The sequence below is a fragment of the Curcuma longa genome, chromosome 8 (assembly GCF_044706935.1).
Source record: "Curcuma longa cultivar G26 ecotype Majalengka, Jawa Barat chromosome 8, ITB_CL_G26_1.1, whole genome shotgun sequence".
Taxonomy (NCBI): domain Eukaryota; kingdom Viridiplantae; phylum Streptophyta; class Magnoliopsida; order Zingiberales; family Zingiberaceae; genus Curcuma; species Curcuma longa.
The window spans coordinates 9744377-9765609 of NC_133868.1; the positions used below are offsets into that span (position 1 = coordinate 9744377).

At 35.4% G+C, this 21233-nt stretch overlaps 3 protein-coding genes and 2 pseudogenes across 3 annotated transcripts; 1 reads left to right on the plus strand and 4 right to left on the minus strand.

Annotated features, from left to right (window-relative positions):
• Positions 1–1965: 1965 nt before the first annotated feature.
• LOC141833450 (phenylcoumaran benzylic ether reductase Betv6-like) lies at positions 1966–3613 on the minus strand. The gene is made up of 5 exons (XM_074720899.1): positions 3366–3613; positions 3110–3247; positions 2796–3033; positions 2501–2704; positions 1966–2410 (listed from the first exon to the last, which is right to left on the minus strand). Exons 1-5 carry the CDS (start codon positions 3552–3554, stop codon positions 2244–2246), a joined length of 936 nt encoding a protein of 311 aa, XP_074577000.1. The 5' UTR covers positions 3555–3613; the 3' UTR covers positions 1966–2243.
• Positions 3614–7382: 3769 nt separating this feature from the next.
• Positions 7383–9516, minus strand: LOC141833995 (phenylcoumaran benzylic ether reductase Pyrc5-like; annotated as a pseudogene).
• A 23-nt stretch (positions 9517–9539) lies between these two features.
• On the minus strand, positions 9540–11144 carry LOC141832929 (phenylcoumaran benzylic ether reductase Pyrc5-like). The gene is made up of 5 exons (XM_074720292.1): positions 10899–11144; positions 10634–10771; positions 10320–10557; positions 10026–10229; positions 9540–9941 (listed from the first exon to the last, which is right to left on the minus strand). Exons 1-5 carry the CDS (start codon positions 11079–11081, stop codon positions 9775–9777), a joined length of 930 nt encoding a protein of 309 aa, XP_074576393.1. The 5' UTR covers positions 11082–11144; the 3' UTR covers positions 9540–9774.
• Positions 11145–12090: 946 nt separating this feature from the next.
• LOC141833996 (phenylcoumaran benzylic ether reductase Pyrc5-like) lies at positions 12091–13988 on the minus strand (annotated as a pseudogene).
• A 3667-nt stretch (positions 13989–17655) lies between these two features.
• Positions 17656–19210, plus strand: LOC141832927 (phenylcoumaran benzylic ether reductase Pyrc5-like). Its single transcript, XM_074720291.1, has 5 exons — positions 17656–17898; positions 18027–18164; positions 18245–18482; positions 18575–18778; positions 18870–19210. The coding sequence occupies exons 1-5, from the start codon at positions 17710–17712 to the stop codon at positions 19076–19078; spliced, it is 978 nt and encodes a 325-aa protein (XP_074576392.1). The 5' UTR covers positions 17656–17709; the 3' UTR covers positions 19079–19210.
• Positions 19211–21233: the final 2023 nt, after the last annotated feature.

Here is a 21233-nt window from a genome sequence, read left to right on the forward strand (position 1 = left end):
CAACACTCGGCTACTTGACATTCTGCTTCCTACTCAGACTCGAGAAGCACTCAAGAGAATGGAAGTCTTATTTACTTTTCTAACCGTCTTGGTTAGCTTTGACGACCAAAAAAAAAAAAAAAAGTAAAAAAAGAGTTGCAAGGACTAAGGTTGTTGTTGGTGAAAACAATATAAAGAAGAGAAAAAGGACTTCTCCTCTTCAGGCGGTGGAAGTGAGACTGCGAATAGAATAAAACCAAAAGAGAGGGCAGCCCGGTGCAAGGCTCCCGTCTTGAGAGAAGACTTTGATAAATTTTTTCAAAACCTTTTTTTCAAAAGAGAGAAGACAATAAATTTTTTCAAAAATTTTTTAACTTAGATTGAACTTGTTTAATCCAATTAAATTATATTCTATCATAACTTAGTTAAATTAAGTCTAAATTAATCTGGATTTAGACTAACATAATCCTTATCCCTCATACCTACTAGATGAATTTTGTTCAACCTCAATTTGATTTTAATTTAATACTTTCCCTTCATATTCAATAATTCCATTTGTTTATTTATTTATTTTGTTAAAAAAAATCCATTACTTAAGAAAATTTATAGAGATAATAATTTTTTTTTAAAAAAGAGCTGATGCTTGAAAAATTAAAAATTGGACGGAACTAAAAAGGGCTGGGCTATGGGCTATAGTCCAAGACAGCTCTTACTTGCATTCGATCTTTCGCTGCATGAAAAGATTATTTAATTAAGATGAGTTGATTCTATCCTCTAAAAAAGTTATGCACTACTTATAACTTTAGTTTCCTTCTTTTATCCAAACAATGAGAACCCTAATATCTCCCAAATCTTATCAATTGACCTACAAAAGGCAATGGTTACGTTGTGACATTTTACCTTCTCAATCTTTGTTAAGTGTAATCTGACTAGGAACACAACTTTTGTGAGTGTTTGTTTAAGGGAACAACACCAGAGTTTACTATTTTTGTTTTTGTTTTTTCAAAAAAAATAAGGATCTCAAAAAACAAAACAAAAGAATTGCCATCATTTTTTTATAGCTTCTACGCAGTAAAATTTATGTTTCTTTTCTACAGTTTCCACTTAACTTTTTGAATTGAGTTAATTTATCTTTCTTTGTTGCTTGTTGCAACAAAAATATAAATAGAGGAACAAAAATGACACCAATATAATTGATTCATAAAAGAATTGCCATAATAATAAATTGTGATATTGATCATGACATATCAAAAGAATTATCGTAGAAGACACACTTCTTCTTCCATGATAATAATTGACTAATTGTTATAATTATTAAATTGCAGAGAGTTTAACATTTAAATTTTTTAAAAAAGTTAAATATTATTAAATTCAATAAAGATATATATAGTTTGAATATAATCGAGAAATTGAGAAAATATATGGTAGGTGAAGAAAGTAGAGAGAGTCTCTACCACGCATATTATTATATTTATTATATCATATAAAATTATTAAAAAAATTGGATGGTTGTTCTTCGTCAGGGTGTAAGAAATATAAACCCTAATGAAATGTGCCATGTTCGATCTGACTCGGTAGTTAAACAGACCTATCAAGTCTGTATCATACTTGACTCAGAATGAGTAAGGAAAGTGACACAAGATTCTTAATGCCCAAAAATCAAACGAACTAACCTCTTAAAAAATAATTATAAGGGTATTCTATTATATTTTTCATATTGAAAATATCTTTGTTTTAGCAATTATAAATAGTCACTGCTCTATAGCTACTTATAACATATTAAAATATATATTTTCTAATTTAACTCGATCATCATCCTCCTCCTGAAGGATTTCAAAATTTGATAACAGATATGCAATGCAGCCATTTGATAGAAGTATGAAAAAAAAAAAAGAGTACGATAGGGAATTTCTGTCACTGACAAGGCCAACAACAAAACCAATGGTACGGTAGCAATGGAGCTCTAAGCAGTTGCCACGATGCTCATAATCTAAAACATCCAACATTTAACAGAAACCTTGGAGAAGAACATGCTCCAGAGCTTCTCAAGTTACAATTTTTTAATGGACTTCTCATGTTCTTAACTTGATTACAACTGCGTCTTCTCTATGAGAATGACTTTATTGATTGTCTCAAACCTCACACAAGCAGTTACAAGGACAAAGAGATACTAAACTACGATGGAATTCACGCAGATAACAAACATGAACATACGATTTATTTGCAACCATAAGTACTGAAAAGCGACAATCTTCTACTTGCTCTTACAGAAAACGATTCAGGTATTCATCCACAGAAGTATATTTGACATCGGGGTAGAGTTCCGAGGCCTCCACGCCGAATGATGGTTCGATCTCGAAGTTGGTCTGATCGCCCTTGATGAAGACCGAGTGATTAATTGCATAAATCACGTTCAATGGAACAGGAGATTCTGAAAGAGAAAAGGGTTAACAACGATCGAACGATCAATTAAATCATAAGGCAAAAAGAAGAGTTTTTTTTTTTTTTTGTCAAGTAGAACCTTGGATCTTCTTCAGAACTTCTTCTTCAGAAACATAGACCCGCTCGAAGGTCTTGCCAACTTTCTTTTCCCAAAGAGAAACGAGCTCGTTGTGCGAAAGGATGTTGCCTGGTGGTCTCAGATACAGAACCTTGTTCGATGTTCTGGGATCGTCCACTGCTTTCACAGTGTATGTTCCGATGTCATCTTCATCGACAAACACAGCTGTTGAATTGGGGGAAAAAAAGAGATAGAAAATCACAATTAAATACTGAAATAATAATGATTTTACATTTACATTAGATTGATGAGTTACCTTTGACGTCCCCATCGCCCAAAATGACGACTTTGTCGGTAGGAAGACCGGTAACTCCAACCTGCCCAAGCGTTGGGAGGAAGTACCCGGCGAAGAAATTGCTGGACACGTAAGTGTAAGGGATCCCTGAAGCCTCTACGGCCCTGCGGATCTGTACCTTGATATCCAACATTGACTTGGCCGGCTCTACGGCGTTCGTTCGATCGACGTCGTTGCCGAATTCGGAAGGTAAAAACCTCTGCAAATTCAACGATTGTTTTCGAGTGCATAAGTTGGGTGGTTAAATTGGAATTTGTGGGAGGAAGATCACAGACCTTGATGTCGGCGCCGGAATCTTTGATTGCGTCGATGATCTTCGTTTGATCCTTCAACTGCAAAAAGCCGACGGTGGAGATAACGACGTCGACTTGCTTAATGGCGCTCACCAGGCTCCCGTGGTCGTACAGATCCCCCTGTTTTAATCAGACAAAAAGATGGAGAAAATTGAATGTTAGGGCAAACAAATTGACGTTTTCTGAAACTAAAATTGTGTAAAATTGCAGATAAATAAGCAAGCAATGAATACTGTACGTGGAGGAGCGTGACGCCGGCGGCCTCGAAGTCTTGGAGGAGCTTGGCCTTGGCAGGGGGCTGTTCGGCTCCAGCCGAGGCACGGACGAGGGCGAAGGTGGGGTGGCCTTCGCGGGCGCTGGCGAGAACGATGTGCTTGCCGATCCATCCGGTGGCGCCGATCACTAGAATCTTGCTCTTCGACGCCATCCCTCGTTCGATCGATCTCTTCTTCCTCCTCGTCCGCTAGAGCTTTCTCCTTGTGGAAGAGGAAGAAGTGTGTGGAATGGCTTATTTATAGTAGTGGTTACGGTGTTCACCAACCGCATCCGAGCACACTGTGCGGACCCCAGCAGTGACTCCAAGCCTACGGACTGGAAATGAATTATTGAGAAATGTTAATTTAACCCCTCAGTGTCTAATTATTTTAAACTTTATCCTTATAATTTTGTAATTGGTTTATTGCATATTTTCATGAGTCTCGTAGATTCATCTCCTTTCGAGATGGGAAATTAACAAAAATTATCAGGTGAAATGATAATAATGATTTATAAGTGGGTAATTCTGAAAATAAGTAAAAAATCTCTATTAAATCGGAAATTTATCTTAATAATTATTGTGTGGGGCGGGGGATTAATTAGGGTCGAAGGCAGTTGGACGAATGGTCGGTGACTGAACGGGTCCGCATGCGGTAGCCGGTTAATTATTGCCGGGCAAAGCATCGAGCTGTTTGTTGACAAATTGGTGCATTTTTTGAAAACGAAGGCCTAGAATGCACTTTTCCAATTTTGAAAAATGGTGCATTTTTGTTGACAAAATTTCAAAGGGAGCCTTTTTGTTATTATTTTTATATTTTACAAGTTGGGAGTAATAATATTGTAGTTGGAGCAATAATTCTATTTTCTAAATAAGAAAATCAATTTAATATGATTTTTATATAATAATAATTATTATATAAGAGATGGTCCCAATAAGTTTAAGTAATTGAAGAAAATTTGAAAGAGAAAATGTAGAACACCAAAGAAAATGAAGATGATGGACTTCTTCAAAACCTCATAAACTCATATCATGTTAACCAAGCCAGATTAAGTTAAATCGGTCGACTTAAAATGTATGAAACTATTGAAATAGTTATTCAAATTTAATCTATTTTTTTATAATTAATTTGAGCTTGATTCAAGTTTGATACAAGCATAATTAGTTTAGATGTTTTTGAATTCATAATTTAGATTTGTTTGATTATTTAGAATTTTTAAAAATTTAAATTTATTTAGTTAGTTAGTAAATTTAATATAATAAAGTTATTTGTTCCATAAATTTCATTTGGGAATATTATTCATGAAAAATTCATAATCTTTATTAAATATATATTTAAATTTATTTATTTAATTTAATAATTTTTTAATTTTATTTATTTAATTGACTTTGCATATGTTGAACAAATATTTCCTGCGAGTTGGATACGATTAGTAAAACATTCAAAGAGAAATAAAAAGATAAAGTTGATATTTCAGATGTGATGAATATCTTATTTCTAAGTTTTTGAACTAAACTTTCTTTCTAGTGCAAGTATTTGAAGAACATCCCTATAAAAATCATGATAACTTCTTCTTATTTTATCTCTTTTTGTATTGTGTTATAATATTACTGTAGAAGATTTCTTCGTCTTCAGATTTAGCTTGAGAAGAAGAAAATCAATAGAAATGATAAAATACTAGATTAGTCTTGAACGTAGTCATCTTAGGAGAGATAGTGAACTAAGTAAAATCATCTGTCTTAACGTTATGTGTACTGTTGTTTCGCTTCAAAATTTTCATTGTGCATTTTCAATGATGAAACAATTAAAGTTATTCATCTCCTCTTCTAACTTGTAAAATCCTAAGTGTTCTTTTGAAAAACAAAAATCAAAGAGATGCCTTATTCTTATTGAGCCCTTTTGGTGGTATCAAAGAAAAGAGAATATATGATGCATCCTCCCTAACACGCGAAAGAATACATAGCTGGAGCAGGGCCGTCTCAAGATTCCATGAGGCCCTAGGCTAATTTTTTTTAGATCTTTAATATATTTTTTTAAAATATAAAAATTTTTTCTCATCCTTTTTCATTCGGATTTGGGACTGACAACAGCAGATTTAAAAATTTTTTAAATAAAATATTAATTTAAAAATAGATTTTTATATAAAATTTAGTTTTTTAGTTTTTTGAGATGCAAAATTATTAATTAAAATTTTATATTCAAGTTTTGTTAATAAAATTTTTTTAATTGATAAAATTGTTAAATTATTTAATATTTCTTAAGCACACAGTATTTGAGTACACAGTATTGATCTGTTAGCTTTTGAAAGAATGAAGATATAAAATGAGATGAAAGAAAAGGAACTTACTTATATTGACATATAAATAGAATTTTATATTTTTATAATAATATAATAATTATAATTAATATAAAATTAATTAGTTTTACCGTTGTTTTTAGAATGATACATCAAATATTAATTCAGTCATTCATTAATTCTCATGCATGCAACAACTTCTTATGCATGTAGGCATGCAGGCGTAAGCAGTGCATCAAATGCATGAAGTGGCATCAAATTCTCATGCGTAGCCATGCAGACATGATGTGGCCCTGTGGAAATCGAAGTACCGCAGTCTCGCGAAACGAATGCACTGTTAGATTGATATAAAAAATTTTTAATTAAAATAAAATTTTTTAATAATAATGGGCCACAATAAAATTGGGCCCTAGGCATAGCCTTGAGGGCCGGCTCTGAGCTGGAGCACTCTTGATAATACACTATTAGTTAAGGTAGGCTGACTAATAACAAGAAAAGGTTTTTTTAGATAATTAAGAGTTCGTAGACGATGTTCCTTTCTAGTTTATATTTATCGAATAAAGTTTTAGTATAATTTATATATAATTAGAGGCCGAGTTTTAGAATATTTATCTTTATTGAAATTCAAATTCTGATATTCTTATAAATATTTTACCACTATATCATATTCGTGACGATAAAAGATTTTTTTTTATCGATACTCAAGTTGGATACTTTGATACTCTTATCATAAGTTGGATAAAAATAAATATTTTAAAAAAATTAAGTGCCTAATATTTGAAATATGTAGCGTAGGAATCCTTACTGATAAAGTAATGGAGGTAATAGATACTATGATTAAGAGGAGAATTAGTTTTTTATATATATACAAGAGACAAAATAAGTAGACGAGAAGACAAAAATGATAGAGAACTTGAAATTTAAGTTATGATATATAAATAAAATAAAATAAAATAAAATAAATAAGTATTATTATAGATAATTCATAAATGATAAAGTTGTACAAGTAGTTAGAAAGAGAATAAAATTATAGCTAATAGTAGAGAAAGAAACAATGAACTTAATTAGTATATATGCACTTTAAGTAGTAATTATACTAGCTCAACGATGGCTAATATTGTCTGGGCTATGATACTGATCTTTTAATTATACATTTGAGGGGTTTAACCTCTCTTATTTTATCTATATATGAATCATTTTTCAAAAAAAATAAAGATATCAAATTAAGATTTTGGAATTACCTAGATGGAGTATTATTATAAAATATTTTGTCAAATAAATAATTTTAATAAGAGGTGATTTAAATGGATATGTCGAAGTGAAAAATGAGAAATATAAAAAAGTGCATGAGGATTATAAGTTTGAAACAAAAAAATGAATTAAGGAAAAAAAAAATTATATTAGATTTTATGATAGCATAGGATTTTATACTATTTAATACGCTTTTTTAAGAAAAAAATAAACACTTTATCCTATTCAATAATCAACTGTAAATTAATTTTCTTATTGTTAAGAAAAAGATAAAAAAAAAATTATAAAAATTATAAAGTCATTCTTAAAGAAAACTTAATTATCCAATATAGATTAATAATGTTGGATATATGCCTCCTCAAGTATAATATCAATAAAAAAATATATGTAACTTCTAGAATTAAAAGATAAAAATATATTTAAGAAAAAGATAGAAGCAGAAGCGATTTATTTGAATCCATAAGTACTGAAAAGCGACAATCTTCTACTTGCTATTATAGAAAACGATTGAGGTATTCATCCACAGAAGTATATTTGACATCGAGGTACAGTTCCGAGGCCTCCACACCGAACGATGGTTCGATCTCGAAGTTGGTGTGATCGCCCTTGATGAAGACCGCGTGATTAATTGCATAAATCACGTTCAATGGAACAGGAGATTTTGAAAGAGAAAAGGGTTAACAACGATCGAACGATCAATTAAATCATAAGGCAAAAAGAAGAGTTTTTGTTTTTTTTTTTGAAGTAGAACCTTGGATCTTCTTCAGAACTTCTTCTTCAGAACATAGACCCGCTCGAAGGTCTTGCCAACTTTCTTTTCCCAAAGAGAAACAAGCTCGTTGTGCGAAAGGATGTTGCCTGGTGGTCTCAGATACAGAACCTTGTTCGATGTTCTGGGATCGTCCACTGCTTTCACAGTGTATGTTCCGATGTCATCTTCATCGACAAACACAGCTGTTGAATTGGGGGGAAAAAGATAGAAAATCACAATTAAATATTGAAATAATAATGATTTTACATTTACATTAGATTGATGAGTTACCCTTGGCGTTCCCATCGCCCAAAATGACTACTTTGTCGGTCGGAAGACCGGTAACTCCAGCCTGCCCCACATGCCATTTTTTTTATTTTTTAATTATTAACATTAGAGTGTCATAATGAGAGAGCGTTGCGGATGCTCTTATAACTTTAGTTTCCTTCCTTGAAAGAACTACTTAAAATTTTAACTCCACCTTCTAAAAGAATTACATGAATAGCTATTTATAATATAGAGTTTTAGCTCTATTCTTTAAGATTGATTGAGCCCAACGAGCATGTTAGAGACCCATTACCTAGACTGGACCGGGCCAGATTTGATGGTGCATGACCAGATGCAACTCTTTTAGCCGAACAATGAGAACCCTAATATCTCCCAAATCTTATCAATTGACCTACAAAAGGCAATGGTTACGTTGTGACATTTTACCTTCTCAATTTTTGTTAGTGTAATCTGACTAGTCCCCGGGGCAATGGTGTAACGGTAAGATATCCGGGTTGTGACTCAGGGACCCGCGGTTCGATCCTCAACTACAACGTATTTGCAAGAATTTTCTTCCAAATGGGGAACGCAATCAAAGGATGCTGGACATCTGGATTGGCCGCTGTATGCGCTTCCCGATTTACCTTGGTGGTCGGTGGGAAACTTCCGTGGGCCAGGACCGACCACTTCCAGGGATTGAGACCATAAGACTGACTGGGATTTATCATTTTTTTTAGTGTAATCTGACTAGGAACACAACTTTTGTGAGTGTTTATTTAAGGGAACAACACTAGAGTTTACTATTTTTTGTTTTTGTTTTTTCAAAAAATAAGGATTTCAAAAAACAAAACAAAAGAATTGCCATCATTTTTTTATAGCTTCTACGCAGTAAAATTTATGTTTCTTTTCTACAGTTTCCACTTTACTTTTTGAATTGAGTTAATTTAGTTCTATGTTAATTTTATATATATATATATATTATTATTATTATTATTATCTTTCTTTGTTACTTGTTGCAACAAAAATATAAATAAACGAACAAAAATGACACCAATATAATTGATTCAGCTTCTAGTAACATACGGTGGAATTTCTGTGCTCAACTTAATAATAAAATGTGATATTAGGCCTATCAAGTCTGTATCATACTTGACTCAGAATGAGTAAGGAAAGTGACACAAGATTCTTAATGCCTAAAAATCAAACGAACTACCCTCTTAAAAAATAATTATAAGGGTATTCTATCATATTTTTCATATTGAAAATATCTTTTGTTTTAGCAATTATAAATAGTCACTGCTCTATAGCTACTTATAACATATTAAAATATATATTTTCTAATTTAACTCGATCATCCTCCTCCTCCTGAAGGATTTCAAAATTTGATAAAAGATGGACAATCTTTTGACACTAAAGAGATGTGCAATGCTGCCATTTGATAGAAGAATGAAAAAAAAGAGTACGATAGGGAATTTCTGTCACTGACAAGGCCAACAACAAAACCAATGGTACGGTAGCAATGGAGCTCTAAGCAGTTGCCACGATGCTCATAATCTAAGATATCCAACATTTGACAGAAACCCTGGAGAAGAACATGCTCCAGAGCTTCTCAAGTTACAATTTTTTAATGCACTTCTCATGTTCTTAACTTGATTACAACTGCGTCTTCTCCATGAGAATGACTTCATTGATTGTCACAAACCTCACACGAGCAGTTACAAGGACAAAGAGAGACTAGATTACCATGGAATTCACGCAGATAACAAACATGAACATACGATTTATTTGCGACCATAAGTACTGAAAAGCAACAATGTTCTACTTGCTCTTACAGAAAACGATTCAGGTATTCATCCACAGAAGTATGTTTGACGTCGGGGTAGAGTTCCGAGGCCTCCACGCCGAATGATGGTTCGATCTCGAAATTGGTGTGATCGCCCTTGACGAAGACCGCATAATTAATTGCATAAATCACGTTCAATGGAACAGGAGATTCTGAAAGAGAAAAGGGTTAACAACGATCGAACGATCAATTAAATCATAAGGCAAAAAGAAGAGTTTTTGTTTTGTCAAGTCTACCTTGGATCTTCTTGAGAACTTCTTCTTCAGAAACATAAACCCGCTCGAAGGTCTTGCCAACTTTCTTTTCCCAAAGAGAAACGAGCTCGTTGTGTGATAGGATGTTGCCTGGTGGTCTCAGATACAGAACCTTGTTCGATGTTCTGGGATCGTCCACTGCTTTCACAGTGTATGTTCCGATGTCATCTTCATCGACAAACACAGCTGTTGAATTGGGGGAAAAAAGAGATAGAAAATCACAATTAAATATTGAAATAATTATGATGTTACATTTACATTAGATTGATGAGTTACCCTTGGCGTTCCCATCGCCCAAAATGACGACTTTGTCGGTCGGAAGACCGGTAGCTCCAGCCTGCCCGAGCGTTGGGAGGAAGTACCTGGCGAAGTAATTGCTGGACACGAAAGTGTAAGGGATCCCTGAAGCCTCTACGGCCCTGCGGATCTGTGCCTTGATATCGAAGGTTGACTTGGCCGGCTCTACGGCGTTCGTTCGATCGACGTCGTTGCCGAATTCGGAAGGTAAAAACCTCTGCAAATTCAACAATTGGTTTCGAGTGCATAAGTTGGGTGGCTAGATTGCAATTTGTGGGAGGAAGATCACAGACCTTGATGTCGGCGCCGGAATCTTTGATTGCGTCGATGATCTTCGTTTGATCCTTCAACTGCAAAAAGCCGACGGTGGAGATAACGACGTCGACTTGCTTAATGGCGCTCACCAGGCTCCCGTGGTCGTACAGATCCCCCTGTTTTAATCAGACAAACAGGAAGGATTCATGGAGAAAATTGAATATTAGGGCAAACAAATTGAAGTTTTCTGAAACAAAAATTGTGTAAAATTGCAGATAAATAAGCAAGCAATGAATACTGTACGTGGAGGAGCGTGGCGCCGGCGGCCTGGAAGTCTTGGAGGAGCTTGGCCTTGGCAGGGGGCTGGTCGGCGCCAGCGGTGGCACGGACGAGGGCGAAGGTGGGGTGGCCTTGGCGGGCGCTAGCAAGAACGATGTGCTTGCCGATGTATCCGGTGGCACCGATCACTAGAATCTTCGACGCCATCCCTCCTTCGATCGATCTCTTCTTCCTCCTCGTCCGATAGAGCTTTCTCCTTGTGGAAGAGGAATAGGTGACTCTAAGAAGTGTGTGGAATGGTTGATTTATGGTAGGCAGGGGCTACGATGTTCACCAACCGCATCCGAGACAGTGTGCGGACGCCAGCAGTGACTCCCACCCTACGTAAATTATTGAGAAATGTTAATTTAAACCCTCAGAGTCTAATTATTTAAAAAAACATCCTTATAATTTTGTAATTGGTTTATTGTATATTTTCATGAGTCTCGTAGATTCATCTCCTTTCGAGATGGGAAACTCATAAGATTAATAAAAATTAATATTTACAATTTAAATAATAAAATTTTTTAAAAATAATAAATAGATATATAAAAAATATACGAAATACAGAATTTATACACTTTGGTATGATAAAAGATAAATCAACATTTATATATATATTTTTATAAAAATTTACTGATGTAAAAATTTGCGACGAAGGTCGATATCGAGGAGTGCGAGTGATGAGATTCTGTGACAACTACGTTATGTGACGAGGAACAACGGTGCAAAAATCTAATAGATAAGTTATTTTAATAATTAATATTTTAATATAAGGATAAAATTGGAATAAATATATTTTAACATTTCCTTCCCCATTTGGAGTGTAAGGAGTTATGTCTATTTATAGGCATGCAAGGGGAAAGCTTACCCTTCCTTCCCCTTCTCTCCCTTTCCCTCACTTCTTTACAAACAAGGTTACAAATTCCCTTTCCCTTATTTACCCTTCCTTCCCCTTCCCTCACCTCTTCCCAAACAAGCCGCAAAAGGAACGATGACCTCGACTAGCTCCGACAGGCTCAGCGATGGCCCTAATTAGCTCTGGCGGCTATTGGGGGTTTGCTGAAAAAGAGGACAACAACTAGGGTTGCTTTTTCCCTCTTCGCCGGCGGCTTCAGCTAGCTCCGACGGTGTTGCCAAGAAGCAAGGACAGCATGCAAAGATGGTTGGTTGGCTGCTAAAGCACAGCAGTTGTTACTGCGTTGGAGAGGAAAAAAGGCGGCAAGATGCTGCAAAGAGAGCAGCAACTACGGCTCCCTTTCCCCTCTTCGTTGGCGCGGTCCGGCGAGCTCCAGCAAACTCCGACAAACTCCGACGGTGCTGCCAAGAAACAGGGACAGCAATGAAAAAGGAAACAAAAGGTTGGCGGCTAGAAAAAGCTCGTTGTTGTGGTCGTTGGAAAAAGGACAGCCCTAGCTGTTGGAGAAGAAGAAAGGAAAACAAAATCAAAAACAAAAGGCAGCAAAGAAGTTGCCGTTCGTTGATGGGAAAGGAGAAGTGGGTTGCTGCGGGTGAAGAGAAGAAAAGGACAAGGGCTTGGGGTTATATTTAATTTGAATTCAATCTGATTTTAATTTAATTATTTAATTTATATATTTATTGTTATTATTATATATTTTGTTTTAAAAAATCGAATATTTAACATAACAAACATGAACACACGATTTATATATTTGTATCCATAAGTACGGAAAAGCGGCAATCTTCTACTTGCGCTTACAGAAAACGATTGAGGTATTCATCCACAGAAGTATATTTGACATCGGGGTAGAGTTCCGAGGCCTCCACGCCGAATTATGGTTCGATCTCGAAGTTTGTTTGGTCGCCCTTGATGAAGATCGATCGAGTGAACAATCGCATAAATCGCGTTCAATGGAACCGGAGTTTCTGAAAGAGAAAAGATATAACAACTATCGAACAATCAATTAAATCACAAGGCAAAAAGAAGAGATGTTTTCTCGTTTGTCAAGTAGAACCTTGGATCTTCTTCAGAAATTCTTCTTCAGAAACATAGACCCGCTCGAAGGTCTTGCCAACTTTCTTTTCCCAAAGAGAAACGAGCTCGTCGTGCGAAAGGATGTTGCCTGGTGGTCTCAGAAACAGAACCTTGTTCGATGTTCTTGGATCGTCCACTGCTTTCACAGTGTATGTTCCGATATCATCTTCATCGACAAACACAGCTGTTGAATTGGGGAAAAAAAAGAGATCGAAAATCACAATTAAATATTGAAATAATGATAGTTTTCCATTTACATTAGATGGATGAGTTGTTACCTTTGACGTTCCCATCACCCAAAATGACGACTTTGTCGGTTGGAAGACCGGTAACTCCAGCCTGCCCGAGCGTTGGGAGGAAGTACCCGGCGAAGAAATTGCTGCACACGTAAGTGTAAGGGATCCCTGAAGCCTCTACGGCCCTGCGGATCTGTACCTTGATATTGAAGTTTGACTTGGCTGGCTCTACGGCGTTCGTTCGTTCGATCGACGTCGTTGCCGAACTCGGAAGGTAAAAACCTCTGCAAATTCAACAATTGGTTTCGAGTGCATAAGTTGGGTGGCTAGATTGGAATTTGTGGGAGGAAGATCACAGACCTTGATGTCGGCGCCGGAATCTTTGATGGCGTCGATGATCTTCGTTTGATCCTTCAACTGCAAGAAGCCGACGGTGGAGATAACGACGTCGACTTGCTTAATGGCGCTCACCAGGCTGCCGTGGTCGTACAGATCCCCGTGTTTTAATTTGAGAAAGGGGAAGGATTCAATGGAGAAAATTGAATGTTAGAGCAAACAAATTGAAGTTTTCTGAAACTAAAATTGTGTAAAACTGCAGATAAATAAGCAAGCAATGAATACTGTACGTGGAGGAGCGTGACGCCGGCGGCCTGGAAGTCTTGGAGGAGCTTGGCCTTGGCAGGGGGCTGGTCGGCGCCAGCGGCGGCACGGACGAGGGCGAAGGTGGGGTGGCCTTGGCGGGCGCTGGCGAGAACAATGTGCTTGCCGATGTACCCGGTGGCGCCGATCACTAGAATCTTGCTCTTCGACGCCATCCCTCGTCCGATCGATCTCTTCTTCCTCCTCGTCCGCTAGAGCTTTCTCCTTGTGGAAGAGGCATCGGTGAGGGAAGGTTAATAAAGAGAAGGATCTTCCGACCTTGTTTGGAAACGAGTGAACTAAAAGAAAGAAAAGATAGAAATTAATAAATTTTAAATTTTATTATTTACGAAAAAGAAGATTTTCTTGAAATGTAAAAAAGAGAAAAAAAAATTTAAACTAATTTTTTCTAATTTTATTACTATTTTAATTTCAAACTATCCATGTTCTAATTTTACACTATTTTATGCAGTTTAAGATATTTTTATACTTTTATATATTTAATTCTTCCCTCACCTCCAAATAAAGGAAATATGACATACTTTACCTTACTTTCCTTTCCTTTCTCCTCTCTCTTTCTTTTTCATTAATCAATCTTTCCCTCATTTCAAATAAAGAATTTGGTTCAAATTATTATGATAATCTTAATTACGTGATTATATGATAATCGAATAACCAAAATTATAAAGAATAATTATAATTTAATATTATTTAATTTAATTTTAAACAATGTAATAAAATTTATCTTATAGACTTTAATATATAATTTAATTTAATATTTTATTATATTATCCTTGGTTAGGATATTGTATGCTTGTCCAAATTAAAATAATTTAACATTTTATTATTTTGCACTCAGGAATGTAATAATACGATAATATAATAATTAATAAATTTGATAGGGGTGAAAATAAAATAAAATATATAATAATAATATATATAAATAAATAAATAAATATTTTAAAATATTTTATTATTTTAATTTTTTTTAAGAATAATTTTATTGGTTTTAGACTTAATCTATTATCTCAATTATAGATCAAGAAGTTAATTGATTTACCCTGAAACATAGTTGAGTTGGTTATGATGGCCATGTAGCATAGTGTGTTTTCGTATTTTCTAAGTGGGCATAGCTGATTTGGTTATTTTCGACACAGAAAATAATTGCAAAAGAGGGCAAGGGTTCGAATCAAACTAATTTCTAAAAAATAAGTCAAGCAATATATACCCTCGTTGTAATATAATGACCAACTGCAATAATTCTCGATTTATCTCCTCACATATGGTATATATAATAATACCGTGTATATATAAATAAATAAATTTAGAGGTCGCTAAGGTTTATTATTTAAAATTTTTTAAAAATAATTTTATAATGGGGCAGACTTGTTGAAGTGGACAAGGGTTATCTCGATGAAGCTAAGGCAATGTCCTCCCTTGTCGTGGTAACTGCAATTTCTGGATTTACCTCCGCACAGATGATCCCCTGTCGTGGTCAACTGCAGTTTCTTGATTTACCTCCTCACAGATGATCGTGAGACCGATCGTGTAGAACCGTTAGGGTGGCGGATTCTACTTGTTGAAAGAAGGAGTTAATTGATTCAATTAATCAAAATTTTAATAAAAACCCTAAGTTAAAAAAATGTCATCTCTCACACACACAATCATGCGTCCGCTGTCGCCATCTCATGATTATGTGCCTATTACCACCTCCGGTCGTCCGCCCCTCACTTGTTGGTCGTCCTATTCACAGGATTGGTGAGTCACCTATCACCTCTAGCTCTTGACAAGCCTTCTGCACAAAGGAACGACAACGACATCGAATCGGCACCGCCCTCGCTACTAGTGCTCAATGACCGGCCATTGGTCGCAATCGACGACAAGCCACTATTCGTGCTCAACAACATGCCATTGCTCGTCCTTGCTACTAATGCTCGATGACCAACCACTGCTCGTCCTCATTGCTCAAGCTCGATGATCGGGTACTACTTGCCCTCGATGATCGATCACGGCTAAATTCTCATTAATTTGAAACTTAAGGAAAACCTCACACTTGCAAGGTAATCACATCCCAAGTTATATGTCCGCCTTTGTTGACATTCGTTGATGTGGTGGGCATGCTTCAATACTTAAAAGTCACTCATTTCCTAAATTGGATTAAATAATATAACTTTAAATAGATAATTAAAATTATTAATAATAATGTTGAATCAAACCCATCCTAAAAATATCTGGAATTGCTTGAATTATTCAACAGATGCAAAAATATCTTATTGGATGCTTGATCTCCTCATGCAAAAGGCCGTCGTATTAGGGTGAAAGCTCCCTGGGATTTATTCGCCTCCAAAAATGTATAAGATCGCTTTAGAAAAGCCACCACCACCGTGTTCACCAGCCGCACCCGAGCATTTTGAATTATAGTAGTGGTTACCATGTTCACCAGCCGCACCCAGCACTGTGCGGACGCCATCAGTGACTCCAAGCCTACGGATCAGAAATGTTAATTTAGCCCTCAGAGTCTAATTATTTTAAACAATATCCTTATGATTTTGTAATTGGTTTATTGTATATTTTCATGAGTCACGTAAATTTATCTCCTGTTAACATTTTTAATAACGAAGATGGTAAATTAACAAAAAAATATATGGTGAAATGATAATAATGAATTATAAGGGGTAATTGTGAAAATAAGTAAAACACACTCTATTAAATGAAAATTAATCTTAATAATTACAGCAATTTATCCAACCATGTAGTAAGATTTCGAAATGCTTAAAACACATAGGTTACCTTAAAAATTACTAAATCTTGTACCTTATTCCAATTTAACCCTTCTGCAAAAGTTTGTCCTTGTCATGGCATCTTAGCATCGTCCAAACCAGATTTGATATCTGAACCACTTTTGCATGTTTTTCATCGTAAAAACTCAAAATCCTGACGCAGGAGTCATTTCCAACAATCCTATTTTTTTCCGATCCTATGATTTCCCATCGATTGCCATCAACTTCAACAATTAATCCTGACATTGCCGACCCACCAAAGCTCCTACATCATCAACTTATGTGTTCCCCATCAACATCACATTCACCCTGACTTCTTTATCCCCCAATAGCACCATCTTCACCCCCAACTTTTATGTTCACCGAGAGCACCATTTTCAATGTCTTCTTTGTTCTCCATCAGCACCACCTTCACCGGCTTCACCCTCATCGGATTTTTTGTTCACCGACTTTACTTCCTTTAGTGATTTTTCTCTTCTCTAGCACCACCATCTTCACCTGCTTCTCTATTCACCAATAGCTCTACCTTTCAGGGCCGCAGCCAAGATTCAAATATATCTAGGATTGATTGTTGACTATCTATGGTTGACTATTTTGGAACGTCCGATGAGTTTGTAGTGGAATTTGAAAAAAAATAAAAACCAAAAGCTGACTGCTGTAAATGATCCCAATAAGTCTAAATGATCGACGAAATTTGAAAGAGAAAATGTAGAACACCGAAGAAGATGATGGACTTCTTCAAATCCTCAAAAACTCAGATCAATGAAGTTTATCCTTTCCTAAACTATTACATAGCAACTTAATTAAATTGACTAACTCATATATACCAGCCGACCCACGCTCATGATCATTTCACCTGAAAATTTATTTTTGTTAATTTCCCATCACGAAAAGAGATGAATATACGAGGGCGGCTCATTAAAATAATTAGACTCTGAGGGGTTAACATTTCTCAATAATTCATTTCTGGTCCGTAAGCTTGCAGTCACTGCTGACGTCCGCACATATTTCGGATGCGATTGGTGAACAGTAGCCGCTACGATAAATCAAGCCATGCTAGACAATTCTTAGAGTCAACTATTCCTCTTCACACAAGGAGAAAGCTCTAGCGGACGAGGAGGAAGAAGAGATCGATCGAAGGAGGGATGGCGTCGAAGAGCAAGATTCTAGTGATCGGCGCCACCGGATACATCGGCAAGCACATCGTTCTCGCCAGCGCCCGCCAAGGCCACCCCACCTTCGCCCTCGTCCGTGCCTCGGCTCGCGCCGACCAGCCCCCTGCCAAGGCCAAGCTCCTCCAAGACTTCCAGGCCGCCGGCGTCACGCTCCTCCACGTACAGTATTCATTGTTTGCTTATTTATCTGCAATTTTACACAATTTTAGTTTCAGAAAACTTCAATTTGTTTGCCCTAACATTCAATTTTCTCCATCGAATCCTTCCTTTTTGTCTAATTAAAACAGGGGGATCTGTACGACCACGGGAGCCTGGTGAGCGCCATTAAGCAAGTCGACGTCGTTATCTCCACCGTCGGCTTTTTGCAGTGGAAGGATCAAACTAAGATCATCGACGCCATCAAAGATTCCGGCGCCGACATCAAGGTCTGTGATCTTCCTCCCACAAATTCCAATCTAGCCACCCAAGTTATATATGCACTCGAAACCAATTGTTGAATTTGCAGAGGTTTTTACCTTCCGAGTTCGGCCACGACGTCGATCGAGTGAACGCCGTAGAGTCGACCAAGTCAACCTTCGATATCAAGGTACAGATCCGCAGGGCCGTAGAGGCTTCAGGGATCCCTTACACTTACGTGTGCAGCAATTTCTTCGCCGGGTACTTCCTCCCAACGCTCGGGCAGGCTGGAGTTACCGGTCTTCCAACCGACAAAGTCGTCATTTTGGGCGATGGGAACGTCAAAGGTAACAACTCATCAATCTAATGTCAATGTAAAATCATTATTATTTCAGTATTTAATTGTGATTTTCTATCTCTTTTTCCCCCAATTCAACAGCTGTGTTTGTCGATGAAGATGACATCGGAGCATACACTGTGAAAGCAGTGGACGATCCCAGAACATTGAACAAGGCTCTGTATCTGAGACCACCAGGCGACATCCTATCGCACAACGAGCTCGTTTCTCTTTGGGAAAAGAAAGTTGGCAAGACCTTCAAGCGGGTCTATGTTTCTGAAGAAGAAGTTCTAAAGAAGATCCAAGGTTCTACTTGACAAAAAAAAACAAAAAACTCTTCTTTTTGCCTTATGATTTAATTGATCGTTCGATCGTTGTTATCCCTTTTCTCTTTCAGAATCTTCTGTTCCATTGAACGCGATTGATGCAATTCATCACTCTCCTGTTCCATTGAACGTCCTGATTTATGCAATTCATCACTCGGTCTTCATTAAGGGCGATCACACCAACTTCGAGATCGAACCATCATTCGGTGTGGAGGCCTCGGAACTGTACCCCGATGTCAAATATACTTCTGTGGATGAATACCTGAATCGTTTTCTGTAAGAGCAAGCAGAAGATTGTCGCTTTTCAGTACTTACAGATGCAAAGAAATTGTATGTTCATGTTTGTTAGGTTAAGCTTAGGGTATAATTGAGTTGGTTACGATGGAATAAAATTGCAGAAATAGATAAGGATTTGAATTTTAAAAGCCGAGACAATGTGTAGTGGTCAACTGACTTCTCATTTATCTCTTCATAGATGGTCGTAAGATACTGTGTGGGATTCTATGACGGATTCTATCTTTTGCAAAAATATTTATTATGTTAAATATTAGATGTTTTAAAACAACATATATAATAATAATAATAATAATAATAATAATAATAATAATAATAATAATAAAAAGAGGCAAACTAAATTAAATAGTTGAACACGAAATCAGGATATATTGATTTAAAATCTGATTGAATTAGAATTAGTGTAGATAGGAGGTAAGAATTTTATTGATTCAAATCATTGATTTAGAATTAATTGATTAAATTAAAATCGAACTAAATTGTTTTTTTTTCCCCCTCTTTTCTCTTCACGCACGCAGCCGTCCCGTGGTACGCCACCGTCGTGCCGTCTTATCCCGCCTCTCTGTTTTTTCCACCTTCGAATTCCCCAAGCCCTTCTCCTTTTCTTCTCTTCACCCGCAGCAACCTGCCCCTCCTTTTCCAACTTCTTCTCCACCTTCCCCAAGCTTCTTTGCTGCCTTTTGTTTTTGTTTTCCTTTCTTCTTCTCCAACAGCCAACAGCGAGATAAAAACTTGTTCGTCCATGATTAATATAAAGAGATAAAAACTTAGTTGATTTTTAATGTAATCCTATTTTTATTGGAAATGCTTCAGTTTACTCTAGTTGTTATATCCTGATCTATATCCTTAATTAATTCAATATATATTATGTTAATACATCTTTTTTCTAAAATTCTTTATATAATTTCTTTGATAACTTTACCATAAACTTCTTCTAAGTTAATGAATACCATATATAGATCTTATTTTTTTACTCTTGATAATTTTTAATTAGTTGTCTGAGAAGATGTACAATTTCTATTGTTAACCTTTCAAGCGTTAACCCAAATTAAATTTTAATCACCATGGTCTCCTTCCTTAATCTTTTTTCCATTATATTTTTTTAAAGTCTCATGATATATCTCGCTAGTTTAATACCTCTATAATGTATACAATTTTGGTCGTTTATCTTATTCTTAGATAAAGGAACTAGAGTATTTATCCTCCATTAATTAGATATTTTTTCATTTTTAATATCATATTAAATAATTTTGTAAGACATTCAATATTTTGTTTCCCTAGACACTTTCATACTTCTATCGAAATATCATCTAGTCCAATCACTTTTTCATTTTGCATCTCATTTAAAGCTTATTCTACTTTTAAAGTTTAAATTTTACGATAAAAATTTAAATTTCTATACTCATTTAGCCTACTTAAATTACCTAAGTTAAGTTGGTCATCTAAATCTTCATTAAAAAGTTAATAAAAATATTTCTTCCACCACTCTTTTATTTCTTCATTATTTACTAATATCCTATTACATTTATTTTTAATATATCTTATTTAGATACAATTTTTTGTCTTCTTCTCTTTCATTTTAATTATTTTATTAATGTCTCTTTCTCTTTCTTTTGTATCCAATTTTTGATATAACTGTTTAAATTTAAAGCTTCATTCTTAACTTTATTCACTATTTTCTTAGTCTCTTTCTTGAATATTATATATTTTTTAAGTTTTTCAAGTTCTTATAAATATATAATTATTTATAGGATGTTTATTTTTTCTTCACTTTTTCTTATACTTTTTCATTCCATCACTAAGTTCTTATAAATATATAATTATTTTCTCCTTAAATATATTTTGCTTTTGATCCTTTAACTTCCACCATTTAATTTTAAGAGTTATGTATATTTTTCTTTTGTTGATATTATACTTGAGGCGTATTTTCAACACTGCTAACTTTGTTGGGTAGTTAAACTTTCTCTAAAAAAAATTTTAAAATTTTTATAAATCTTTTTATCCCTTTCCCTAACTATAAGAAAGTTAATTTACGATTCATTATTCTCACTTTTGAATGTGATTAAATGTTCTTCTCTTGATTTGGTATTTTTTATCTAATCCTACTTGAGGTGCATATATGTTACACTACAACAAAAATG

What these genes read in the sequence shown, in the direction of transcription:
- LOC141833450 (XM_074720899.1), bottom strand. Translation starts at nt 3,554, where the DNA reads ATGGCGTCGAAGAGCAAGATTCTAGTGATCGGCGCCACCGGATGGATC. An exon ending in CCGGCGTCACGCTCCTCCAC is followed by an intron (nt 3,248 to 3,365) that starts GTACAGTATTCA and finishes TGATTAAAACAG; the next exon opens with GGGGATCTGTACGACCACGG. An exon ending in AGTTCTGAAGAAGATCCAAG is followed by an intron (nt 2,411 to 2,500) that starts GTTCTACTTGAC and finishes TTTCTCTTTCAG; the next exon opens with AATCTCCTGTTCCATTGAAC.
- LOC141832929 (XM_074720292.1), bottom strand. Translation starts at nt 11,081, where the DNA reads ATGGCGTCGAAGATTCTAGTGATCGGTGCCACCGGATACATCGGCAAG. An exon ending in CCGGCGCCACGCTCCTCCAC is followed by an intron (nt 10,772 to 10,898) that starts GTACAGTATTCA and finishes TGATTAAAACAG; the next exon opens with GGGGATCTGTACGACCACGG. An exon ending in ATTCCGGCGCCGACATCAAG is followed by an intron (nt 10,558 to 10,633) that starts GTCTGTGATCTT and finishes TTGAATTTGCAG; the next exon opens with AGGTTTTTACCTTCCGAATT.
- LOC141832927 (XM_074720291.1), top strand. Translation starts at nt 17,710, where the DNA reads ATGGCGTCGAAGAGCAAGATTCTAGTGATCGGCGCCACCGGATACATC. An exon ending in CCGGCGTCACGCTCCTCCAC is followed by an intron (nt 17,899 to 18,026) that starts GTACAGTATTCA and finishes TAATTAAAACAG; the next exon opens with GGGGATCTGTACGACCACGG. An exon ending in ATTCCGGCGCCGACATCAAG is followed by an intron (nt 18,165 to 18,244) that starts GTCTGTGATCTT and finishes TTGAATTTGCAG; the next exon opens with AGGTTTTTACCTTCCGAGTT.